Source organism: Ceratotherium simum, chromosome 16, assembly GCF_057802395.1.
Source record: "Ceratotherium simum simum isolate JZ-2026a chromosome 16, ASM5780239v1, whole genome shotgun sequence".
Classification (NCBI taxonomy): domain Eukaryota; kingdom Metazoa; phylum Chordata; class Mammalia; order Perissodactyla; family Rhinocerotidae; genus Ceratotherium; species Ceratotherium simum.
In genome coordinates, this window is record NC_141915.1 from 29,506,334 (window position 1) to 29,519,684 (window position 13,351).

The following is a 13,351-nucleotide window of genomic DNA, read 5'->3' on the forward strand; positions in this document are numbered from 1 at the left end:
GGAAAAATGGGTGCTTTCTGTGAGTCACATCCACCGATTTTCAGGCCAAAGCTTCCGATCACTCAGTGGAAGGCAGTGTGATGTGGTGCAACAAGTAGTGTTTGAGAACTCAGGACACCGGGGTTTGGTCCCCATCACCATTTCTGAATCTATTTGAAAGGGGCCGATGGCTCTGCCTTAGTTTCCTCATTTGTAAAGTGCATCAAGTCCAGCCTTGGGTGTGAGCGACCTTTGTTCTCACGCGCTGCAAACGCTGGCTCGCAGGACCCCAGCTTGAGCGTGCACAGACGCTTCGCCTGGGCTGGGCCCCTCCTGGGGGGGCTGCGGCAGCGCGGCGCCGCTGACCGCGAGTTGCGCGCGCAGAGCCTCCGCACCTCACCAGCCCAGCGTCTCCGTTGCTGGGGGAACGGAGCGACGCGCTTTCCGGCGCAGTCGCGGCGCGTCGCAGCTGTCATGGCGGAGGCCTTCTGGAGCACTGACACCGGAGAGGCCGTGTATCGCTCTCGGGACCCCGTGCGCAACCTGCGCCTCCGGTAGTCGCATCGCCCTACCTAGAGCCCCGTGCTTTTATGCCCTTAGATAATTCGAGCCCGAACTTCACTTCTCGTTTGCTGAGGCACCCACATCCGCCTACAATCCTGACCACTGCCTCCCCATTCTCCTCGCGTCGCCCTCACTGCCCGGAACCTTCCGCACTCACAGCTTCCAGACTCTCCGAAGCCCTTTTAAGACCCTGCCTCTCCCAAATTCCTCGGAGCTCTGTGTTCCCAATACACTCTGTCACTCTCGCCCTTCTCCTTAGGACCCCACACCCCGCTCACCTCCCCCTCTGTTGCCTGCACCCAGTACACCTTGGTAGCCTCACCCTCTTCTGTGTTTTGTTTCCATCTTTGCTCTGTGTTCATCTCCTAGTTGTATGTCTTGTAACGAGTATTTTGGGTTCCCTTTTCCTGACAGAGTCCACCTGCAAAGAATCACATCAAGCAGCTTCCTCCATTACCAGCCTGCTGCCCAGCTCGGGAAGGACCTCATAGACTTGGCCACTTTTAGGCCTCACCCAACCGCCAGTGGGTGTATGGTGGTGATGCGGCCCCTTGGGGATCTGGAGAAGGGCCTGGGGCGGTAGTTACCTCTTAGACAGAGTAGACCCAGGTCTCTCATCTGAGAAAAGGCATAGATAGGTTGGGTTCCTTACCAAGGGTCACTCAGCTGGGTAAATGTTGAAGCCAGATTTAATCCCAGGCAATTTTAACTACTCCATTATGTTGAGTATGACAATTGAATATGACATGATTCCTGCCATCAAGATACTGATCTGAATTGTGGTCAAATATAATAAAATAACAGAGGCCATACTTTAGATATGTTATAAATCTGCCTGGAAACGTAAATACCATTTGTGGCATTTTTTTCTAAGAGAAAATATGATCCAAATACTTTGTAAAACGATGTTAAAATTGGGGTCTGCTTGAAAGATGTACATATTAACATCAACTGCCCTCTTGTGGTTTTCCTTATTTGGGAAGCCAGAAGAGTGAGGAAGCGAGGACAGTGTGTTTGTGTTAAGTCACTATTCTCTCTGCTTTTATTGTTTCTGTTCGTATATATTCCTGGACATAAGTATGGGCTGATGGTTGTGAAGCATGTAACTCTGAAAAAGGCATACCCAGCCAGGAGTGTATTAGATTTGGTTCTTTAAATAATCATTTATTTGCCTTTCCTCTTCTTGCCTGATACTTGGTCTCCTAAGGGTAAGTGCTTGTGATTCTAGATATATGGCTTCAGGGATAGTAAGGATAACAATGCCAGGGTTCCTTTCTAGCAAATGTAGACAGTTGGGGTTGAGGAAGAGCTCTTCAGCCTATATCTAAATTTCAGCTCCTGACACTGAATTACATTAAATAATTCCTGGAAGGCATGACTCCTTTTTATTCAAATTAGAGTCATAATTAAGACTTCTTGGGTCCTAATCCTGGCTTCTACACATGTCCACAGCCTCTCTAACCTTTGTGTAGAGTGAGTGCTTAATAAATTGCTGAACTCCACCTGGTTTTGTGGCAAATATTAGAGCAGGGACTTTGGTTATAACCAACCACAGAGCAAGAAGTAGTGCTGCTTTGGCTCAAACGTTTGACGCACTCTGTTGTCTTTGGAGGTGGACACCGCCCAGATGAAGATGAAGAGGAGGAGGTCGTGATTGGGTGGCAAGAGAAGCTCTTTAGCCAGGTAAGCTGGTGTCACTTGTCTGCTAGGTCTACCTCCACCTGGCTGTAGCAGGGAAGGATCTTTGATACATACTGCCAAACTGATTTCTAGAAAGGTTGTAGCAGTTTATACTTTCCCCTGTTGTGTTTATAGGGGCAGTGTAACATAGTGACTGCCACTACCCAGTTTTATGATCCTGAGTAAGGCACTTTTCACCTCTGGGCCACGTGCCGTCTGTAACAGCAGAGTTAGATGAGACCATCACCCTGGTTCCTTTTAGCTCTAACATTCTTTGGATCCCCTGCCCTCCAGTGCTTTAGATAAATTGAGAGTTGGCTACGAAAACATGTCAAATTGCATTAGCTCTATAGAACTGATTTGACTAAACAGTTATAGGAACAAAAGTTTGACATATTTGGGGCCTGCCCCATGGTGCAGTGGTTAAGTGCGTGCGCTCAGCTTCCAGGGCCCGAGGGTTCACAGGTTGGGATTCCGGACGCGCACCGAGGCACCGCTTGTCTAGCCATGCTGTGGTGGCGTCCCGTATAAAATAGAGGAAGATGGGCACACATGTTAGTCCAGGGCCGGTCTTCCTTGGCAAAAAGAAGAGGATTGGCATGGATGTTAGCTCAGGGCTGATCTTCCTCACGCACACACAAAAAAGTTTGACATATTCTCAGTAGATCTCTATCTCATTGTGACCTCAGTTTGAAGTAGATCTGTACCAAAATGAAGCAGCCTGTCAGAGCCCTTTGGATCATCAGTACCGTCAAGAAATCCTGAAGCTGGAGAATTCGGGTGGCAGGAAGAACCGACGAATCTTTACCTACACTGACTCTGATAGATACACCAATTTGGAGGAGGTATTGTTCTTTCGGAGGTCCCATAGCTTCCGTCTCCTTTCCCTCCCCTAGCTTTCTGGTCTCACTGGGTTCTGTGTGTTAAATTAGAAGCCTGTTAGGGAGAAACAGACAGCCTGTCGAAGAACTGCCTTGTGCTATTGGCAGCCAAGCTGGAGTAGAGTGGGCAAGTCTGCAGGTGGTGTGACTGCTGCTCCCTTCTCTGCCTGCTGGAGGGCCTGGGGGAGCTGGCAGTGTCTCTAATAATAGGCTTACAGACTACAAACCAGAAGAAGCAGCTTGACTTCCTCCATGTATCATGAGATAAGATAGGTGGGTGGAGTCTCGAACCATCTAGATAAAATTCATCAGGAGATTCAGTCAAAACTCTTGAGTAGGGGCCGGCCAGTGGCGCAAGCAGTTAAGTGCACACGCTCCGCTGCAGTGGCCCGGGGTCTCCGGTTCGGATCCCGGGCGCGCACTGATGCACCACTTGTCAGGCCATGCTGTGGCGGTGTCCCATATAAAGTGGAGGAGGATGGACATGGATGTTAGCCCAGAGCCAGTCTTCCTCAGCAAAAAGAGGAGGATTGGCAGATGTTAGCTCAGGGCTGATCTTCCTCACAAAAAAAAAAAAAAAAAAAACTCTTGAGTATATGGGTTTGTAAAGGAATTCAGCACAGCCATGGGGAATGGCTTATGTCCTCAATTTGTTTGTGCCTACAAACCCTTGTGGACTTGTTTTACATTTTCTTCAGTCATTGTATAATATGTTCTATCTTCTCAGTGAGATTTTAAATTCCTTGAGAGTAGAGCCTGTATTTTCTGATTTTTGTCTGTGACCTTGTAGATCTCTGCAAGGAGCAGGTGTTAAATGAATGTTTTTGAAAGATTGATGCTTAGATTAGGAAAGCAGTGGGTTGGTAGTATATAAAATTTGGGTTGTCTTTGGAAAAGTAAAGCAAATTGCAGTTAGCGCTCAGTTACCCATGTGAGGATCACAGAATACTTGTATCCCATTTGGCGTCTTCCAACTACCTGGTTAATGTCAACATCTACCAGGCAAACTCACCCAACTTTTCGTTGGTATGGATTGCAAACTCATTTTAATATCAGCATAAATAAACTCATTTCTGAAGGATAACATACAGCTAAAATCTTAGGGCAAACCAAAGCATGGTAGGAATCCTATGCGGGTTGTTTGTGCCACTGCTCCCCTCTGTTAGTATGTGTAATTGTGAGGTGGCTGTACCTCTTAGGTTCAGGTCTTGGATGAGGTTTCAGAAGGAAGACTTGCCTTCAGGTACTTGTCTCTTGTGGCCCTGACTAGATGGGTTACACAGGGCTGCTCTCTTTTCCCAGCACTGTCAGAAAATGACCACTGCAGCCAGCGAGGTGCCATCATTCTTGGTTGAGCGAATGGCAAATGTCAGACGGCGACGGCAGGACAAGCGAGGGATGTGAGTGCAAGTGTATACGGGGGCTCTGGGGAGCCTTTGTGGTCCTTCGTGCCGGTGTCCTCGATATGCCCACCGACTTGAGCTTCCCATTCTGCAGTAGGCCTCCACCTGGGTGTGCTCCTCTGTGTTCCTCCTTCAGGCTATTCAGGGGGTGCCAGAGAAGTGACCCTTCCTGTGGTGTCTCCCAGGGAGGGCAGCATCCTCAAGTCACGAATTGTCACCTGGGAACCCTCAGAAGAGTTCATCAAGAACAACCATGTCATCAACACCCCTCTTCAGACAATGTACATCATGGCAGACCTAGGGCCCTATGGAAAGTGAGTGAAGCTTCTCACTGCCCAGCTCACATCCTCATCCTCATGATCTCTCACTAACCATCACCTACCTGTTATAGTCATGTGGGAGTATGGGAGGGAGGGACTTTTTCTTCATTTTCTTCTTCTTAGTTGTACTCAGAAGAAAGTATTCTACCATGATAATTCTCACTAGAGCCTCTGTCCTCTCCCTGATGTGGGCTGACTACTTCTTCCTCTTTCCCTGGAGCTGGGACCAGTGATCCTGAACCTTGGTGTTGATTTCCTGGTTTCTAGGCTTGGCTATAAGAAGTATGAACATGTCCTGTGTACTCTGAAGGTGGACAGCAATGGTGTGATCACAGTAAAACCTGATTTCACCGGCCTCAAAGGACCCTACAGGTGCGGAGAGGAAGAAAGGGGTAGTGGAGCCTGGCATTCCTTCGCTAGGCTTCTCTTCTTACCCCTAGTGGAGAAGATTCTCAGACAACCCGTCCTCTGTTCTAACTTCTAAATTCTTAGGCAGTGGTTCACATTCTATTCTGGGTCATAGACCCTTAGGATACTGGGGCTCTTGTTCTCAGAAAATGTGCAACTGCACCAATTCGAAAATGATAACTTCAGCCGTGTAGTGAAGTGAAAATAATTCTTCGTGCTGCTGAATGTAAGAACTAACCAGAACAAGGTGAGATGAACTCAGCCAGATCTTTTCCTCCAGGCTGATTGTTCCTCATCTCTATGTCTTAGAAGAACAACTGTAAATTAGAAATTATCCAGACCCACCTGTCCATTTTTCAGGTGAGAGAACGGAGTGCTAGGGATGTTGTGCTTTAGGGTTTCACTATGACTTTAAGGCAGAAATGAGCCCAGAACCTGTACTCTCTGAGTCGAGTCTCGTGCCCTTTCTGCTTTGCCATTTTGTTTCCCTCTCCTGGTCACCATTCTGGCCATTTTTGTCATCATATACTCTAAGTGAGGTGTGTGGCCGGTTATGTCTCATCTCTGGGCTAGATCTGGGGGCCCCATCTCTTATTATCAGAGTTGGTCTTTTTGTGGCTTTGACCTTACAGAATTGAGACTGAGGGGGAGAAGCAGGAGCTGTGGAGGTATACGATCGACAACGTGTCCTCCCTCGCACAGCCGGAGGAGGAGGAGCGGGAACAACGTGTGTTCAAGGATGTAAGAACTAGTTCATTCCAAGTACCAAAGGGATGAGCCTCAGCACCTGGGAGCTGAGACCAGGCCTGAGGTTGATGTCAGCATTTGCAAATTCTGTTCTTAATGGCCCTCTTGACTTAGGAAACATTGCTGATGTGTCAGACACAAGTTTTTGATCATATAATAATAATAATAATAACAACAACAATGACCATTTATTTGAGCATTTACCATGCTCTGTGCTAGGCACTTCACATATTTATTTCGTTTATACTGTACAACAATGCTTTGAGATGAATACTTTCATTATTACCATTTTATATGTGAGGAAATTGAAATTGAGAAGCTAAGCAGTCTGCCCAAGGTCACCTGTAGCCTGTAAGTGTAAGAGCCAGGATTTGGTCCCAGACCAGCGGACTCCAGAGCCGCTGTGCTTCACTTTAAAACGTCAGTGGCTGGGATGCTTACGCCTCCAGCTCTCTGGGGCGTTTCCCATTACTGCTTTTCTCCCTCCCATTCAGAACTGAATGCTCTTCTGGCTGGGGTCGCATCTTGAGTTTGGTTTGGTTTGTTCCCTCAGCTTTATGGCCGGCACAAGGAGTATCTCAACAGCCTCGTGGGCACTGACTTTGAGATGGTGAGTAGCTTAGCTTCCTGCAGCACCGTGAGCTGGGTTTAGCCAGAGCATTCTGACTGCAGCTGAGTAATAGTGCCTCTCTTAAAGGTCCTGAGACATACTCTTCAGTGTAAAAAGGAAGTCAAACAATAGCATACAGATTATAGTCCTTGTTGTGTGTTTTAAAACATTGTGTATTGATATAGAGCAGAAATGTACAGAAGAAGGTCTGAAAGGGTGTACACATGCTATGGGTGACTTTCTCTGGGGAGGGGCTGGGATCAAGAGATGGTAGATGGGTGTTGGGTGGTGAGAGAGATATGTCAAGGGTTTGTACTTTTATTCCCTAAACTCAGGTAGTGTTGAGTTATTATCAGTGGTAATGCACTCATGTATTACTTTATAATTAATTTTAAAAATAAATATACAGATGAAAAATGTCTTCCTCACTCTTCAGGTGGCTAGTTTTCCTAAGTGCCCCATAGAGAGAGAAGGGGCATCATTTCTGTTTGTCAAATAGTTTAGCTCTTAAAAAACAAAATGAAATAGTTTAAGTCCGTTATTCTGTGGTCCTGTTCTGTGTCTTCCCTTATTCCAGGAGTTTCATTTCTAGACCTGGAAACAAGGATGGAATTACCCAGTGATCTCCCTCTCTCTCTCTAAAAAGTTAACTTTCAGTATTTTTATATTGCATTAGCAACAGATGTTCAATGTTAAAAGTTAGATAAGATAGAAACACAAATAATTAAAAAAAGAAACTCCCTTGTTTCTTGACCTCAGCCATCTAAAGGGTACCGGGGTCTCCAGCTTCCCATTGTATGCCAAAGGGCACCTGTTGTTGCTTCCCTTGGCAGTTCTTGTAAATTTCCCATACTGTGTTGCCCTCCCTGCCTTTTAAATTATTTACTTTTTTTCTACTTTACAAATTTTAGAAATGAAGGAAACAGATCCATGGAGAAGTGGCAGGGTGGGGAGGAAGTTGCGGTAGTGACGCACCTGGATCTGACATCCCAGTGTCAGGTCTTCTGGGGATTTGTGGACAGGCTGGAGGAGAGGTGCTGGTTCCCTGCAGACCTCCTGATCTTTTCCCACTTCTTTCTACCTTAGACTGTCCCAGGTGCCCTCCGGCTCTTTGTAAATGGAGAGGTAGGTAAGTGTCTTGCCAGACAGAGATCTCTTGATGCTTGGGCAAGTGCCCACCTGCCTCAGTGGAGGCCTTGGGTTGTCTGCAGTACTTGGGAAACTCAGTTGTGAGTCTTTTCTGGAAACACAGAGTTCCTGGCCCTCGAGGGACTTGCTCCCAGAAGTGTGTAGGCCCTTCAGGATTGGGTTGGGTGCTAAGGGTGGTAGGAGAATAAGCTGAAATAGTTTCCTGTTTTCTTAGTTTCAGCCCAAGGCTATGAGTATGACAATCTCTACGTCCACTTCTTTGTGGAATTGCCGAGTACTAGTAAGTAATATTCTCTAAGTCTCTTCTTTAAACCCATTCTGACAGTTTTCTAGAGGCATTTGGTAAGGCTTCCTTCCCCACTCCTACTAAAACTGTTACTGTTCTTTTCAAGGTCATAGATCACTTCCAAGTTGTCAAGTCCTATGGTGACTTCTCTGCTTTTACCTTACTTGTCCTCTCAGAGGCATTTTTCACACAGCTCACTTTTCCTTGCTGAAACTCTTCTCTTGGCTTGTGGCTCCACGCTCGTCTCTTTTCTCTCCTTGGTGGCTCACTAGCCTCCTTGGCTGATTCTTTATCTTCTCTTGATCTTAAACTATTAGAATATCCAAGGCTGGGCCTGGGCCCTCTGTTACTCTCTCTCTACAGTCTTTCTAGGTGGTGTCATCCATCCCATGGCTCGAATACTGTTTATATGTCTCAGACTCCCAGATTTCTGTCTCTAGCCTTGGCCTCTCCTCTGAACTCCAGACTCGTAGCCCGTTACCTCTTTGTCATTTCTGCTTAGTATGACCAAAAGAACGCTTGATTCCCCCTCTTGTTTCACTACCTCATGGTTTTCCCCGTTTAGCAGAATGGCAATGTCACCCACTTAGTTGCTGATGCCAAACACCTAGGAGATATCCTTGTTTCCTCACTTTCTCTAGCTCCCTACAGCCAGTCATTCCATCAGCAATTCCTGTCAGCTCTGTCGTCAAGAAATGTCCTGAATTGTCTCTTCTCTCGAGCACCCTATTCCAGGCCACCATCATCTCTTGCCTGGGCCGATGCATTAAGTTTCTAATGTAGCCTGTTGCTTCCTCTCTTGCTCCCTCTTACAGTTCATTTGCCACATGCATGACAGCCAAATTAAGCCTTTAGAAATGTACACTAGTTGTATATCTCTTGAGCTTAAAACTCCAACAGCTTCCCCTCCCACTTAGAGTAAAATCCAAACTCCAAGCCCTGAATAAGCTAGCCCCGCCTTTCTCTCCCTTAGAACATTCCAGTCATACTTTCTTTCTGTTCTTGAACATGCCAAGTTCATTCCCACCATAGGGCCTTTTCAGGACCATTTGCTTTGTCTGAAACCCTTTCTGTCATATCTTTGCATGACTGATTCTTCTTGAGTTTAGGTCTCAGCCTAAGTGTCACCTCTGGAGGTCTTCCTCACCACCCAATCTAAATGAGCCTCCAGGTCACTCAGTCCCTTCACCCTGTTTTATTTTTAGTATAGCCTTTATCACTACCTGCTAGTCTCTTGTTGGTTGGTTTGTTGTCTGTCTCCTTCCACTAGAATGTTAGGTCTGTAACAGACAGGGATCTTTTCTATCTGGTCACCAAGATATCCCCAATGACTTGTCATAGCACATAGTAGATACTCAGTGATGTTAAATGAATGATTGATTGCGTGAATGAGTGAATGAAGGGATAAAGGAGCTTTGTTTTTTTCTCAACTACTTGCCCTCTTCCCAGGTAAACTCACTATGTTTGGTCTTTGGCTTTCAGACTGGTCAAGCCCGGCATTCCAGCAGCTGTCTGGAATAACACAGACCTGTGCCACCAAATCCCTGGGAATGGTATGGAAAATGAGAGGGGGTACCTGGAAGGAAACAGGGCTCTGCTTCTAGGGTGGCATCTGAAGATTTATTGGGCTGACAGCCATGCCCTCTGGGGAGGATTCCAGAGTTGAGTCTGGCCCCTCTCTGTGGGCTCTGCAGGGCTGCCTGGTCGAGGGGTCCTCTCTGCCTTTTTGAGAATGGTAGCAGCTTGTATTTGGGTATCCCTTCGCCTCTCAGCCTCTTATTTCCTACCTGGGGTGATAGTTTTTGTTTTTCCCTTGTGAAGGTGACCTTGTCATTGGCCACAGGGAGAACAAATTCCAAGTGAGGCCTTGCCCACCCCATGATTCTGCGTATAAAATAACACTCCTCTTTTTTAGGACAAGGTGGCTTACTTCTCCTACCCATTCACATTTGAGGCCTCCTTCCTCCACGAGGATGAATCTTCTGGTGAGTAGCTCAGCAGTTGATCCTAGGCCTTCAGTCTCCTCACGCAGTGCCCTCTCTTGGTGAAGGCCTCCTGTGACCTGGCTTCTTCTCTCCCTTGCTCCCAGATGCTCTCCCAGAGTGGCCTGTGCTCTACTGTGAGGTCCTCTCACTGGACTTCTGGCAGAGGTATCGTGTGGAAGGCTATGGGGCTGTGATGCTGCCTGCCACCCCAGGTGACTTCTTGTCCCTGCCCTTCACGTGGCTCATGTGCCCTGGCTCCTAGGAACAAGACTAACGTTTCCAAAAGTTTCAACCACTTCCAGTGAGAAGTCAGGATAATTAGGAGTTAGAAGCATTTAACTTACAAGATTCCTTGCTCCTTTTGAGGGATTTTTCCCCCTCCATTAGAGACAGCTGAGTGTGAAGTTAAGCAGCCTGAGCGTCTCCAGTATTGGCTCCATGCTCCTCTGATTTGACTTGTGGCTCTGAGGGAGAAGCTGCGTGGCAAAATGGGCTCTCAGCATATGTGCATTCAATGAATCAGTGTTCGTTTTGAAATAATAGCCATTATTTTCTGTTGTGTGCCAGGCGTTGTGCTAAGTGCTTCTCATTTAATTCTCCCACCCACTAGGTGTTGTTATTTCCATTTTATTAGATGAGGAGAATGAGGCTCAGAGAAGTTAAAAAACTTGTCCTGGGTACATAGGTAATAACTGGCGGCACTGAGATTTGGATTTCTGTCCGATTGATTTCCAAACGGGTGCCCTAAACTACCGTGATAACCTTCACCAGAGGTCAGGTCGTCAGCAGACTAGGTGTTTTAGTGGTGGCTGGGACTGTGTCATCACTGGAGAGTCAGTGAGGGACCACATGCCCTTTCTGGCCCTGACCCCATTCTCCTCTTCCTGCACAGGCTCACACACCCTGACAGTCTCCACGTGGAGACCCATGGAGCTTGGCACGGTGGCTGAGCTGAAGAGGTTTTTCATTGGCGGTTCTCTAGAACTGGAGGACCTCTCATACGTGCGGATACCAGGAACCTTCAAGGTGACTTTTGTCTCTGCAGAGACTTCATGCTGGGAACTTACGTTCGTATCTCTTCTAGGGAAGGTGGGATCTGAGTTAAGGTCCCTTGTTCATTGCTTTGTTGTTACTTAGCCCCTTCCTTCCTGTGGCTTAAGCTGGAAGTCATGGCCACATCCTGAACTAGGTACAAATATCTACTCTACTATCCTAGGAGATCTCTGGAAAATAATATACTTAGAGATTTCCCCTAGTCTCTGTCAGAATAACTGGTCCCTCCTTCCAGCCCATCACTGAGGTCTCAGTCGTCAGAGATGAGGAGGACTGGCAGCTTGTAAGACTGCTTATTCTCAAATGAGATTGGAATGTTCCCTGATTTACAGTTGGGAGCCCAACGTTAGCCCTGAGGTGATGAAGTCTGGGTGCTGGAATGTGGTTTCCCCAAGACAACTATTCTCCCCAAGAATGGGAGGAGGCCAGCATGGTGCCTGGGGTCTAGAAACCACAGAAACCTGATGCTATCTAACTGTGTGCTACAGGGGAAGCGTCTGAGCCGCTTTGGACTCCGCACCGAGACCACAGGCAGTGTCACCTTCCGTTTGCACTGTCTGCAGCAGTCCAGGTGAGTCACCCTGCCCTCTGCCTTGGGGCTCCTTATCCCTGAAGGCTGGAGAGCAGCTGTGGCTGTGTGGTGGACTCCCCTGCAGGGCCTTCATGGAGTCGAGTTCCCTCCGGAAAAGGATGCGGAGTGTGTTGGACCGTCTGGAAGGATTCAGCCAGCAGAGTTCTATTCACAATGTGCTGGGTAGGTTCCCCTCTCTCCCAACCTGGCCATCCAGGGTCAGCATGGGCCGTGTTCCTCCCCACACCAGTAGCTGACTACTGTATTTGCTTCCCTTGCAGAGGCCTTCCGTCGAGCCCGGCGCCGCATGCAGGAGGCCCGAGAAAGCCTTCCCCAGGACCTAGTGAGCCCTTCGGGAACCATGGTCTCCTAGCTCACTGCAGCCCTGGCCCCCTGTGCAAGAGGACAAGTGATATCTAAGGCCGGTGCCCCCCTGCCCCATCATCTTTCTTATTAGAGACCACATTGACCTGCTAAGAAAGTCCCAGCCTGGCCCCTCTGCCTAGTTTTCAGCAGGGTCTTCTCCCTGCCAGGTGGCAATAAAGCCGGAGACCCCGTAACCCCCAGATGGTCTCCCGCTTCATGTTTCAGCTACTGCAAGTGGGCATCACGAGGTAGACTTTTTGGTTTGAGACGAGTTTGGGGTAACCCCATAGTTAGTTCTGTCCTTGACACAGCCTCTTTTCTGGCTCGTCTCAGTCTCAGTAGCAGAGGGCTGCAGGTGCCTCCTGATCCACAACCATTTTTTACAACTGGAGGTTCAAGAAAGAAGAAGGAAGGCGAGAGAGATCTTAAATTCCTGGCCCGGGAGTCTCGGCATCCTCTTTCCAAGGGTAGCCTCATCCTCCTGCTTGGGGCTTGTTGCGTTTGAGATACAACTTATTTCTGGAGTAAATGAAGGCTGAAGGTAGTGCCCAGTCCTTTCTGCTAGCTCGGTGGTATCTTTTTATTGTGTTTTTTGTACATAAAAACTTTTTATGCTGACTGATGTTCTGTCGGCTGTTTGTCTGCTCAGCTCACTGTCATGGCCGAGGTATCCTCAATGTTGGGGCCCTTAATGCCACTGCTCATCCCCTTTTCTGCCTTTTCCTACTCCAGAGTGTTCTTTTGATGCTCTTAGCTCAGCCACCAGGAGAGGCTTAGAGGTTAGTGCCAGCTGTGTCTTGTCAGCACTCCTCTTAAACATCTGGAGCAAAGCATGGGACTGAGGTCACGCCCTCCCCAGACCAGTGCGAAATCCAGCTCCTGCCCTTAGCAGTGCTTTATTGGTAGAAGCAGAGCATAATTCCTAGCCTGCAGGCTCCAGAGAAAGATTGTGGGGTGGCTAGAGGCTGGGACTGTGTGGCCTCCCAGTCATGGGCAGGGGCTGGGAACGAGCTGGGAAATAGAAGAAAGGGGCTGGAAACCCTCCAGCTGACTCTTCTTGCCTGGGCCTCAAGACCTCGTTGCTTGGTTCACAAGTCCTTACACCTGGACCCGATGCATGACCTAATACCTAAGAGGCTCCCAAGGCAGGAGGGTTCGTTCCTGCTGGGAGCCCCAGCTGTCACTCCCAGCCCAAGAACCAGCTCTGAGCTGTGGCCAGCAAAAGCATCAGCACAGTACGGGGGAGAAGGTAGCCTTGTGGTCTTCCACAGGTTCCCTGTCTCCAAGGTTGGAGGCTTGGCATGGACTCCTGTGGAAGCAGCAAAAGTGGGCAATGAGGAACTGGTCAG

The 13,351-nt window shown here is 48.1% G+C and overlaps 1 protein-coding gene across 1 annotated transcript; it reads left to right on the forward strand.

Annotated features, from left to right (window-relative positions):
* The first annotated feature begins 443 nt into the window (after window positions 1-443).
* MKS1 (MKS transition zone complex subunit 1) lies at window positions 444-12,620 on the forward strand. The gene is made up of 18 exons (XM_004434765.3): window positions 444-533; window positions 958-1,067; window positions 2,156-2,226; window positions 2,913-3,068; window positions 4,407-4,504; window positions 4,693-4,821; window positions 5,095-5,199; window positions 5,868-5,976; window positions 6,536-6,592; window positions 7,679-7,721; window positions 7,956-8,021; window positions 9,510-9,580; window positions 9,943-10,012; window positions 10,117-10,224; window positions 10,905-11,038; window positions 11,554-11,636; window positions 11,722-11,819; window positions 11,918-12,620. Exons 1-18 carry the CDS (start codon window positions 454-456, stop codon window positions 12,007-12,009), a joined length of 1,680 nt encoding a protein of 559 aa, XP_004434822.1. The 5' UTR covers window positions 444-453; the 3' UTR covers window positions 12,010-12,620.
* Window positions 12,621-13,351: the final 731 nt, after the last annotated feature.